Source organism: Cibotium barometz, chromosome 37 (assembly GCF_041138505.1).
Source record: "Cibotium barometz isolate CiBa-2024 chromosome 37, ASM4113850v1, whole genome shotgun sequence".
Taxonomy (NCBI): domain Eukaryota; kingdom Viridiplantae; phylum Streptophyta; class Polypodiopsida; order Cyatheales; family Cibotiaceae; genus Cibotium; species Cibotium barometz.
In genome coordinates this window covers 31,119,167-31,131,818 of record NC_141082.1, presented here as the reverse complement: position 1 = coordinate 31,131,818, position 12,652 = coordinate 31,119,167, and the positions used below count along the sequence as shown (strand labels likewise).

The 12,652-nt window shown below is 40.6% G+C and overlaps 1 protein-coding gene across 1 annotated transcript in view; it reads left to right on the top strand.

The window, feature by feature from the left end:
- Positions 1–6,745, top strand: part of YAK1 (YAK1-like protein 1) — a 49,263-nt gene extending 42,518 nt beyond the window's left edge. Inside the window, exons 10-18 of the mRNA XM_086776770.1 lie at positions 1,643–1,787; positions 1,985–2,102; positions 2,210–2,292; positions 3,557–3,631; positions 3,741–3,815; positions 3,992–4,863; positions 4,962–5,147; positions 5,305–5,558; positions 5,659–6,745. Coding sequence (XP_086632896.1) covers positions 1,643–1,787; positions 1,985–2,102; positions 2,210–2,292; positions 3,557–3,631; positions 3,741–3,815; positions 3,992–4,863; positions 4,962–5,147; positions 5,305–5,558; positions 5,659–5,732 — 1,882 coding nt within the window. The 3' untranslated portion in view covers positions 5,733–6,745. The remainder of the gene's footprint in view (positions 1–1,642; positions 1,788–1,984; positions 2,103–2,209; positions 2,293–3,556; positions 3,632–3,740; positions 3,816–3,991; positions 4,864–4,961; positions 5,148–5,304; positions 5,559–5,658) is intronic.
- The last annotated feature ends 5,907 nt before the right edge of the window (positions 6,746–12,652 follow it).

Here is a 12,652-nt window from a genome sequence, read left to right as displayed (position 1 = left end):
CGTGTATTGTTTGCAGGAGCACTCTAGCTCCCCCTGTTTGTTTTCTTTTTCTTGGTCCTCAAAGGTGTTGAAGTGTTTTGTGTGCAAGTTTGTTTTTGCACCGCCCTTTGTTTTTGTCTGAAGCCCGAGGCCGGTTTAGAGTGTCCAACATAGTACGCTTCCAAACATGCAGAATCAAAAAAGTTCCCATAGAATGGCTTTCAAAGATCTCTTTGAAATCTATGAATCTTCTGTAGACACCTTGAAGTCAAATTCCATTATTTAGGTCTCCAAAACTTTTCTCTATAGGTGGATACACAATTCTAAGTGTCGAATCAGCTTAAAACCGCCTTTTTTTCATACTTCTGTGCTCTTAGAGCACTAACAATGCACAACAATTCTATTCAATCAAAAGCATTCCTTTTCAATAGATCGGTATCTTCGTGTGCAAAAGTTTTCGTGATTCAAATGCTTATTATTAAGCAAAACTAGCTCACAAAATGGCCCAAAATTAATATTTGAATGCCTAAAAAAATTATATCAGCTAACTCTATCATAAGTAACGAGTAAACTTATATATATATATATATATATATATATATATATATATATATATATATATATATATATATATATAGATAACAAGTGAACTATGAATGGAATTGTTACATGTCTGAGGGGTGAACGTTCAACATTTTTTCCACTCCATCGTATAAGTTTGGAGATATGGGCCGGTTTGTTCTTTTCTGGTCTTGGCCATTACATTTGTGCGCGAGCATTGGTGGTACAATTCCTGAAGCTACCCCCTCCCTATTTCCATGGCTATTCTCAACATTTTGGGCGTCAATCCTGCCATAGCTGGAGCTAGTGCAGGTGGAGGTATGATAGGTGGGGTAGCAAATCTTGGAGGATAGCATCCCATTTGTGGACGATGCCTTAGTGGTGGTGGGTCGGTGTGCGCTCACAAGGATCCGTATGGTATTCGGGATATACCCCGCGAGATGGGTAGTTATCTGTTCTCCATCCATCCCTTCCTTCTGAACTCTACACTCAAATATTTTGTGCCATGGTGGAGTAATGGGTACACACCTGTTAGTGATTTCTGAACAGGTTTTTGGTAGGTATTCACATGTTTTCCTCACTCAGCACAGGGAGGGGACGAAGCAAGAAGATGAATGGTGTTTTTTTGTGTGGAAGGGGGAGGGGAAGCTCCAGCTCTAGACCTTTCACTCGAACAATGAATCAATCCATGTAGACGTCTAGTCATAAGAAGGATTTTCCTCCTGAAACCTAGATGCTTTCTAGGGCCTCATCAGTAGAAGATTTGTATGAAATTTCCATCGTCTTTAAAAAACTGTCGCACTTGCTTAACTGGCTTTTAGGCTATATTGTGGAAACAGTGTCCCTCATGGTAAAGACCTGCCCTTAATTATCCTTCTTCTTGACCCTGAATTGAATGCCTCTGCCTTTTTGCAAACCGATAGTTTAAGAGCTCTAAGCTACCTTTTGTAATGGTTCTCATTTTGTACATGAATGAGAGTTGGCAGTTCTGTGTCGAGATGTCAGCAGGAATAATTTTTGAAATGTTGCTGGTTATAGCTTAATAGAGTTTGATTGGGTCTGGTGGGCTGGTGAACACTTAGAGAACTTTTTCTTTGTGCAGAGGTAAGCCGCCAGATCATGTTCTTCGAAATGCAAAGAACATGAGCAAGTACTTCAAGCATGCAGGAGCACCCATTCGACACAATGATTTTTCAGCAGGACAGCGTTCTGCTTATCAGTTTCTGACCCCAGAGGAATATGAGTTGGTGAGTGAGATTATAATTTTCTGTGGGATATATATGGTTCTGTGTTATGCGGGCTGGCAGGTATTGAACCCAGTACACAACTTGGGAGGTGGAACTTTTCACCACCAGGCTACATGCTGTGGACAAGATATGAATTAAAAAAAAACTAGTCCTTTGTTATTTTTGTGCAATCTAATAATTTGTACCACTCTTTGCAGAGGGAGAAAGTAAGGCCGATTCTAGGGAAGCACTATTTTGCTGAAGATTGGGATTTAGAGCAAATAATCACGAGCTACCATATGAAGAAGGGCATGAGTCCGGAAGAAATGGAAAGAGGTTTGTGTCCTTGTTTAAACTTTGTATTGCAAGATGTTCTGAATAAGGTATTTTAGCAACTTTAAGGTTGTGATGGAGGAGATCTCTTTATTGTTGACATTGTGCAGAGCGCCATAAACGGTTAGTGTTCATGGACTTCCTCAAAGGGTTGGTTAACTTTGATCCTTTAAAGCGATGGACTCCACGGCAGGTAGATTTTTCTTCAACTTTTTGTTTCTGGTATGGATCTTTGAACTGTAGGGAAGGCAGAAGGCATAAGTCGAGAGTTAAAAAAATAAAATAAAAAAAAAAGATTACTGGCTCTTTTTTGTAAAATCTAGCTTAGGGCAGGGTTTGTTGTTTTAACTTAGAGTAGGCCTTGTTTAGTCTTTTCTTTGTTGCTCTAGCTTAATATAGACTTAGTTTGGTTCTTTCCTATGTTTTGTAATTGTTTGTCGTTATACCTTTATACCTTAGAGTAGACTTTGAGTGCTAGTCTCTATCATGGCTGAGTATGCCCATCACCTCCGGAGAGTGATAGAAACTCAGTTCACTGGTTTTATAAAGCATGTTCTTTTGGACTAACCTTATACAAACGTGCACCTACTCCTGGGCACTGATGACGTGAGTAGGGATGTCATAGCATATTGTCCATGCTATGCATGATAGAGTTGATGAACCTACACTTCATGTTCGGACAGACATTGGAGTTAATGGTTGCACTTTTGAGTCGATGTCTTTTTTAAAGTTTAGCTTAATGTTTGGTTCTAGTTCTTAGTGCTTTAGGTCTAGAGTTTACAGTTCTCTGTTTTGCTATTTTGTTTTTTGTTTTGTTTTGTTTGTTTTTTGGTTAATGTCTTAATTAAAAGCCTTCGTTTGATATTATCTTTTGATTTCCTCTCCTTAGTAGCTAGGTTTGTTAGTTTATTTATTTTTGATCTTTCAAATCCTCTGTTTTTGTCTTTGTCCTTCTTCACTATTATTTCTTTCTCATGAGGAAGCTATTAGTCGTAATACAAATCACCAAGCCTTGAAAAGAATAGACCAGAGATACGCATGCACCTTACTCGTACACAGTGCTGGGTCTAAACCTGCCCACACCTGTCCATTTTTGTTCCATGCTGATTTACTACTGAATTTTCCCATCCCACATTTGTAGACACTGGTCTTCAATTGTCTGTCCATTTCCTGAATCTTCCAATAGACCATAAAGCAAAAACAAGGCATATCATGATCATACATGCACAAAAAAGCAATGTTAGAGCAATTAGTTTATGAGATTTATGTGTGCAGGATAAATATTTGGCTTCTGGGCTGTTCATTAGTTTTACAAGGTGTAGGCTGCCTTCAAATTTGTTTGTTTCTCAGTAATTAATCATAATTAGCATACTCTGGTATATTATTTGGTTCCATCGTCTGTATAGGCAACAACTCTTTGGCCTAGCCCTTGATCAATGGTAATTGTTTGTTGTTAGGCGGCACAACATCCCTTTGTGACAGAGAGGCCTTTCACAGGTTCATTTCAACCTCCTGTTGAAGCCCCACGAATGGTAAGTCTTAACAGTTAGGATACTTGAGGGTTTCAGTCCCTTATGCCTTGTAATTAAGGATTGTGGTATTTGTCAAGGTCTGATTTGTGTGTATATCTTGGCTCTTCAGCGCATCCATCAGGGAATGACTGTGGACCACAATCCAGTTTCAGGCCATTGGCTTGGTGCAGGTCTCTCACCCCAGGTTTGGATATCATGAGTTAGGGAGCATTTCTTCCTCCTCCTTTTTTAAAACTACACCAGCTCTTAAGAGTATTTGATGGAACAAAGGAGTGGTCAACCAACCCTGTGTCATGCTGAAGTCATGGTTGTTTATATACTTAAGCACTTCATGTATTTCTCTGATGAGGCCTCGTACAGGTGAATCCTAATGTCCTGCAATTTGGGAGGCCACAATACCATGGCCATCCTTTCTCTTATGGGAGCAGTTATGGTAGTGCGGGAAGCTATGGGAGTTTTGGTGATGGCGGTGTTGGACTTGGAAATAATTTTGGAAGCTATGGTGATCCTTCAGGAGCATATGTGAACCACCGAACACCCGCTGCAATAGTTAACCCTGTTTTTGGAATCAGTCCAGATACTTGGCGCAGAATGGGTCATTTGCCTGCAAATCATGCATTGGGCCAGGCACATTTGGGATTGAGCCCATCAAGTAGCTCTTTCATACCAATGTCTTTGGGTGTAAGTCCTTCTAATTTCACCCCTCCCAACTCTCACTTTCAGCATTCCCCTGGATCTTCATCAACCGGGTCTCCAGGCAGGTATGGCCCGACTTCACCAGCACGAAGTGGTGGTAGTGCAGCTGCTTTAGGTAAAGCTGCTGCCTTTGGGCAATATAACAAGCGTAGGGGTTGGGGCTCACCTGGATCTGTTGTAAATCCAAATAGTGGAAGTCGTAGCTCAAGTCTTGATAGCACAATGTTATCCTGGCATGGTGTCCATCCAAACACTTATGCTGGGAATGCTGAGACCAGTCCCAGTTCCTATGTTGAAGTCACTATGCAGGGCAGCCAACTGGGTTCCCCTCGCAGTTCATCACATCATGCATCACAGTTTAGACCGAGGAATGGGACAGTTTCTGGAGCAAGCTCAGCACAAAGCCAAGCCTCCAAAATTGTGAACTATCCAATGGGTTCACTAGGTGCATTGATATCGAAGACACAACCAACTTCTAGTGGAGGAGAAGATACATCACCACCACCTAACCCTGGTGATTGGGACCCAAATTACAGGTATTTAGGCATCTTTGTCCTCTCGTCTTGGGAAGAAATAATCTTTTGTTTGGTCAAATGGCTATGTTAGCATTCTGAGTCGTGCATCTGGGATGCAGTGAGGACTTACTATTTGAAAATGATGGAGGCGAGACTGTACCCAACGGTGTCTCTGCGGTATCAAGCTCATCAGGAGAAGTAGCTGGTGGAATCCAAGGGCCGGGCTTCTTGAACACACAAGATTCCACTGGAAGAGTGAGCTATAATATCCCACTGCAGGAGGGACCACAGTCTTCTGTTTTCAGGTATTCTTGGTCAGTTTTTTTTTTCTTTTTTTTTTGGGGGGGGGGGTGGGGTGGGGGGGGGGGGGTGCAATATATAAGGAATATCACTATATATATGGAGGGGTTTTTTCAAGAGAAGGGATGACCTTACCCTTGTCCCACTGAAAATGCTGTGCAGGCAAGGTAATATGTTTCCAAATTACATGGAAGGCAGTCCACATGCATTGGCTGCCTATGGATGGAATTTTCCAAGGCCTCTGCACTATAATCATCAGTCACAGCAGATTTCTCCCAGTAGGCTTGGGCAGCAATCAGCACAGCTTTTGCAGCAGCAATACCAGTATCACTCTTCCAATTTGCACCTACGTGAGCAACCACCTCATTCAATCCCAGTCACACAGCACAATTTTGGCAACCAACACCATCTTCAAGGTAAGGCAGTGGTGGCATCTAGAGACTTGGAAGTATGGTTTTATACAATTTACTGACCACTACATATCATGCTTGTGTTGTGTTTGGGATCTGCAAACAGGCCAGAGAAATGGGTCATTGAATGGGGCCTTCCCACCCACTTCAACCAGAAATGATAGAAGGATGGATTCATAGATAGTCTAGGATGCCTCTGTAACCTCTTTTGGGAAATTCCATTTATACAAAGCCATAAAACGTGAGCAGCTTGGCAAAATTACATAGAAATCTATGAGCTCCAAGATTATGCCAGTTGAGAGCATTTTTGAGCATGGTGTTTTCACTGCACCCCATTGGTGTATGAGAAACAGAAGATATCAGCACGATGATGCCTGAGCAGGGCCTTTGCTGAGGACTTGCCGGCCTTTCTTGAAAATGTCAGATCAGTCTGTAAGGGAGAATCAGCTCAAGCTGCCAGATTCATGTCCTTTGTTTTTCTTTTCCACCACAAATCTCTACACATTTCCTCTCATTGGGCTTTCTTGTAAGGTCAAATCGGGAATGTCAATAGAAATCAAGCGTTCCTCCTCGGGATTTCCAGAAATGCTGCAGCTTATTTATCAGAAACTCAACTTGCAGACAGTTGTGTTTGTATTGTGCACAAGACTGCTGCTAATCTGCAGTTATGTGGATATTGGAGATTGCAAAGGACTGCTTGGTAAAGAATTCTGAAAGTGTGAAGCTTCTTGGATGGCTTTAAGAAGCATTGGCAATGACATGTCTACATTACATGCATCCTCTCTGTTCAGTATGAAAGATGGACGGGGCTGCATTCAATGCGTTGGGCAGAAGGCAATTCTGCAGCCGTGCACTGTGGCATGCCAAAGCAGTGGAAAGCTGTTGTGGGAAAGCATAAACGGCGGTATGGTTATCAACAAGAGGATTTGGGCTGCTGAATGTAGATGGTGCAAAGTTTGGACTGTGACCGAATTCTTATCACACTTTGTACTCATGCATTGAGGACTTCACCACAGTCCTTGTATTCTAAAGAACGGGTTGGTCCATTCTTTGTACACTGATCAACACTGTGCATGTAGCTGTACCTATGTTGGCATCTTCAAGATATAGTGTCTTGCATGCACTTCTGAAATCTCTTTCCAAAGATCAAAGGCCTTTAGTAATAATATTCTGGCAGGCTCACTGCTCTAAAATGGGGAATTAATTTAAATCAATTAGCATCTCTAAAGTTGGGTACTATTTGAAATGGTCTTATAATAGTTATAGATGAAGGAGTGTCCTCAATGGCCCTTTTACACATACATCGATGCACTTTGTGACACGTTCATGATGATTGGTGAAGTATCTACTATCAACCACAAAAGAAAGGGTACTCGTCATGCTGATTGGTGAAGTATCTACTATCAACCACAAAAGAAAGGTTTTCTTTTCAAGCTGCTTCTTGATCCGTATTCTTTCATATTTAGAAGTTTACTGTCTGTATTCAAAAGCAAATTTCATCAAATTAAAAACAAGGGAAAAATTATAATGGTCTTTAGAGATTGAGGGATGGGAGTGAAATAGGTCCCTTCCTATCAATGAGGTAAACATGTCCTGTGTCCTACAGTTGCATTTCCTCTTCAATGTCCTAAGTTTGGGGGGTCTCGGAGAGAGTAGCCCAAGTAGTGATAATACCTCTTTTTACTTGGGCAGTATGACTGCACTCTTGGAAAGGGAAGACGCACAATTTCCTATGTCCCATTGATTTTTCCAGTTCATAAAATTATATTACATTGAACACTAGGTAAAATTTGCAAAATTATTCCAAACACGGTGCTTGCTGTACTAATTTCTTGTGGGTGCTAAGTAAGAAAGCACATTGCCATCTTTTCTGTGCATCGCAACACATTCTCTTGAAAGAGTCCTATTCTCATCCTGAAGGTGCATAGCAAGCATGTTCTTACTTGTCATTGTGGGCAGCGTTGACCAGTTGTGAAGAGTAATGCTATGCTGTTGTGCTAGCTTTGTGCAATTGTTTGTAAGGTGACACATAGAGCAAAGGAAAATGAAGGCTACTTTGGATGCCTCTGTCATCAGCTGTGAAGCTTAAAAGCCGACATTGTTGTCTAAGTTGTAAAGCCTCGCTTGTGTACTTGTTTGTGAGGCAACGCACTCTTAACTCTTAACGACATTTTCAAAATTAACGTACCTTGTTCTCTCTATTGTGTGTACTCTGTGTGCGCTTGATAGCTAAAGGTACCAGAAAAACTCTGTGTAGCTCTGTTTATCCTCACTTCTGGCTTTGGAAACATGCTTTAGCTACGAAGGTGCTCTTACTGAGGTACCGAGTCAGCTCATGATACTAGACTTGTCCTATATAAAATACTCTTCCCAAAATTTGTTTCTGTAGGCAATTTGAGGGTGTGTGTAGACTTTGTAGTCTGAGCGTTCTGTTTGATAATGCCATGGTTACATACAAACTGGCGCTTGAGAAGAAACTAATTAGAGAGAACAATTCACAAGGTACCGAGTCAGCTCAGGATACTAGACTTGTCTTTTATATAAAATACTCTTCCCAAAATGTGTTTCTGTAGGCAATTTGAGGGTGTGTGTAGACTTTGTAGTCCGACCGCTCTGTTTGATAATACCATGGCTACATACAAACTGGTGCTTAAGAAGAAACTAATTAGAGAGAACAATTCACAATCTTCTTCAACCAAAGAGCGACTTTGTTCCTATGTGGATGGGCTCAGTAGCCAAGGTGTAATGTGTTGCTATGCCAGATGCTTACGATAGAATCCGATGACTTGACTCTCCCCCCTTTGTGGTGTGTAGAGCTGTTGCCTTGCCCACCCAATGGCCACAAGATCCTTAGCTGATAACTTCTATTTGGCAAAATAACGTTCAACTGTCACACAGAATTCAACCCTTGGTTATGGAGAAGAAGCGCATACATTTTCTTGTTAACAGTTATATGGAAGGCTACTTGCTATAGATATCAACAGCTCTCAATAATGTCCTTTATATTGTTTATATTAAGTATAGCGTTTAATGAGCCCACCAATTTGGATGCTGATTGCTATGTATTGCTATCGTGCTCAAGCTTGACGTTTTATGTCTTGCTTTACCTATGAGCTCATGACTTTATCAAGCTCCATAGGAGTTCTGATTGTAATCTAAAGGTTGTACTATAGTGTTGCTTACCTTGGCTTGAGCTGTGAGGCTACAATTTTTGAGAATGTGTATCACGACCTTCTAAATCTAGCTCTGCTACTGTTGATGCTTTGAAAACAGCAGGCTAGCTTGGGCTTCTTGCCCTACTTGCAGCCCTAAGTTGAAGAAGACTCTTGCGAATGCTATGCCTGTTGCCCAAACGAGATTAAGCTTGAGCAAATGATGGCCAAGCTCCTTGAATTAAACACAAGGTTTAATTGTTTACCTTTTTATTCTGAGGAAAGAAGGTTTTTCCATTGTCACTGGCCCAATGAAGAGGGCCTTCTGCGATACTTCAAGCAGTTCAACATGGGAGCAATTAGGCCAGCTTCCATGGTAAACCCTCGTGCCTTTTAGGCATGGTGCATTTAAGAGGGGGTTCAAGTGGGATCAACGGCTGAGGGGGCCCGATTTTGGGCGGGGGCGATCCGGGCCGTCGGATCTCCGAAAGTAAACTAGGGCTAGGGCCCCAAAGTAAACTAGGGCTGCCCCGTATAACAAAAGCATATATTAATATGGGATGGATATAGTAGATAGTAGAAATTATAGCCTAATGGTAAGAGTATGGACTCCCTAGTGGCACGTCATGGGTTCAAATCCTTTCTTTTGCATTTTGAGACTTAGGCAAAAAAATTCTAAGTCCAAACTCCGGAACTGGAGTAAACTAGGCAATATGGCAAGCCCGATTTTACTGCGGGGTGGCGCTAGTTTACTTTGGGGCCCTAGATCTTTTGTAAACTAGGGGAGACGAAGCACGACATCTCAAAAAACACTCAGCCTGTGAAGTAAACTACGGATCAGGCCGAGTGCGGACATCACAAAAAAAGCTCGACCTGTGAAGTAAACTAGGATCCCTAGTTTACTTCACAGGCCAAGTTTTTTTCGGCCCTAGTTTACTTTTGGCGATCCGACGGCCCAAATCGCCCCCGCCCAAATTTGGGCCCCTCAGCCGTAGATCCCATGTCCTTTTCCGAGTCGTCGCCATCCCTTGTTTACTTTTTATCCCTAGTTTACATTTTTTGACGACTAGATCTTTTCGCTTTGTTTTCCCATGCACCTCCACCGTCGATGCCACTTGAACCCCCTCTTAAATGCACTATGCCTTTTAGACACGAGGATGGTAAACCCAAGGTTTTATTTGATGATCTAGGTTAAAGATGATTTGGCGTATTTTTATAATATTTTATTGTTATTTTTATAAAACTATCTAGAGCTATTTTTTCGAGGTTGGAATTCCTATCGTTTTTGTTATTTATTTAAATTTTAAAGTTTTACAATTGCCCAACGACATCTCACTAACATATATTGAGCAAGCATGGGGAACATTTTGAAACAATTTCCAAGTGTACCATTGCCCACAAAATTACCAACAAAATTACGGTGAACACATTACTTCCTAGAGAATTGTGTTGAAGAGGACAATTAGTGGTGGCATGTGTTTCCAATAGAATAGTAAGTTACTCTCAATTGATACATATTAATGGTGGTAAGTGGCAAATGGAAAACTAAGTTATTCTCAACTAGTACATACTAATGAGTAGAATATGAGAATAAGCTCTTATAATCCATTTAGTTTTCAACTTTTAAATCGGGGAATATCAAGCCCTTCCCATTTTTTATTGTGAGTGCATTTTTTCCACTTGGCTTTGAGGTTGGTCAAGGTTCTATGATCAAATTTTTTATGGTTAATGCTAGATGAGGAGTGTTATGGCCTATTCCAATATATCCTAGAAACATATTCACAACATGAAATAAGAACGAAACTCAACACGTGGTGGAGACCTTATCAATGGGATGTATTAATGGATACAACCCTAGATGCAATCATCTCTTGTTTCACGGAGCTCTATGTTGTCGTACTCCTTCCGATCCGTTGTCATATTGGCTCAGTTATAGTCCACTAGGTAGACACACACTCCTGTCTCTCACAACTATGGCAACTACACAATCATAAGGATAGAGTAGAGAAGCAAGAGCAAGACTCAATTACACAATGGATGAGTGTGTTGTATTATAAGAGAAATTCACTTATACACAAGGCCATAAGTGTTCACACACAAACTCAGGCTTACCAGGCACCCACCAAGGCTCATAAGTTTCCTATTGCTTATATACAATGCTTATTCTTATAATACATGCGTGAAGTACATTCATAGGGAATTCATCCTAGCTTGCTAGCAAAAGCTCTTGAAGTGGGCGTATTCCATCGGAGCATTACTACGGGCATCCTTTTCCAAAATTGTACATTTGGACACCATTGCTTCATAGCTTGATTATACATCCTTTTGGTGTGTTTGTCTTTTCTTTTTGATGTAGAATATTAGTGGCAACATCTAAAAGAATGGGTTAACATTCTCCCCTTCTTGATGTAGATTGCATTCTCGTGATCGAGTGGAAGACTTTGTTGTGGAGAGAATTGAGAAGCTTGTTATTATTGTTGTTGTTGATATTGAGATAATACTCAATGGTCATTTTGTCTTTGGTAACGAGTAAGTTAGTGATTTGCGCGAGTACCTAAATGGGATGGAGGTCTCTGCGTGTGTGATTGTATTTTTTTTTCATTTTTATGAGCTCTCTTTCTGCTTTGTATTTTTATTTATTTTTGCTCACCTTCTTTTTTAGCAATCACAAGTAGGGTTCAATATTTTATTATTGAGGTTAGCAGGGTTCTAAGGTTGGTTAGAAATTGAGGAGAAGAGATGGGGCATTTGAAGGAACGTAGACATAATCACCAGAATGAGAGTGTGAATCTCTTCCTCATTTGATACATTGAAGCAAAGCTTCTTGGTTGACGCTTTCCCTATTGTAGAGTATTGTAGGAGGGCTGAGGACCTTTCCCTATTGCAAGACTATTGCCAAATGAACTTGCTGAGGCCATGTTCTTGTATTCTTCATGCTCTTATAAGCAAGAATATACAGTGAAGTTCTTGAAAGTGAGTTATTTAGACTCAATGTAGTAGATGTTGAAGTCGAAACCATTGGAGTAAATTTAAGTGCTCTTACAAGTAGATTTATAATGAATTACTTGACAGTGAGTCATTTTATGTCATTTTGACTCTTGGTGAGTCATTCTAGCTTTTTTCAAGTGATTCAGACTCTTGATGTAGCTACTATTGAAGTTGAAACCATTGGAGAAGCTATTGGAAGAATTTAATCGACCTGGACCGAGTCTAATGAATAATTCTTCACCATTCTTGAGAGGGGCATGCAAGATCTGTGGTGAAGATATTTTGTCGGGTTAAAACCTTTGGAGAGACTAATGAAAGAGAATTTATTCAACTTGTGAGGCTAATGAATAATTCTTCATGATTCTTGAGAGTAGAATGCATGGTTCTATGGTGAAGATATTTTGTTGAGAGGCCCTCGTTGTTGTTGGTGAGGTTTGGGTTATCGAATAGAATAGGAAGTAGTGGTGGTATTAGTAAAGATGACTTTATATAAAAATTTACAAGGGAATCCATGTGGTGGGTCATACCATGGACCAACTTGTCATCCATGGCCTCCCACCTAGGGATGTATCTGGAAGGATGTCAATGGTGAGGTTATGGTGTTAATAACTACTTGTGTTTACTCACACAGCAGTTGCTATAGTGGTTAACAAGTTGAAATAAAGAATGGTAAGAAAATTAGCTCACCCATTGATATGGCTGATTGTTCTGCTTTACAAGCTTGAGAGATAATTGATGAGCATTTGATCTACTCTTGTTTGTGGAACTGTGGTCTAAGTGAATTTTCATGGGCACATGTTCTCCTCACCTTGGGTATGACTTGTGGAGGTTCCTTGAAGATTTTAGTTCTCCACTTGGTCAGTATTTTTATTTTTTAGAAGACTCCTGGTAGCATGAAAAACTAGTTGAGTTTTTCACGACCGTGAGAAACAAGAGTTGTTCCACCTACAATTTTTCATG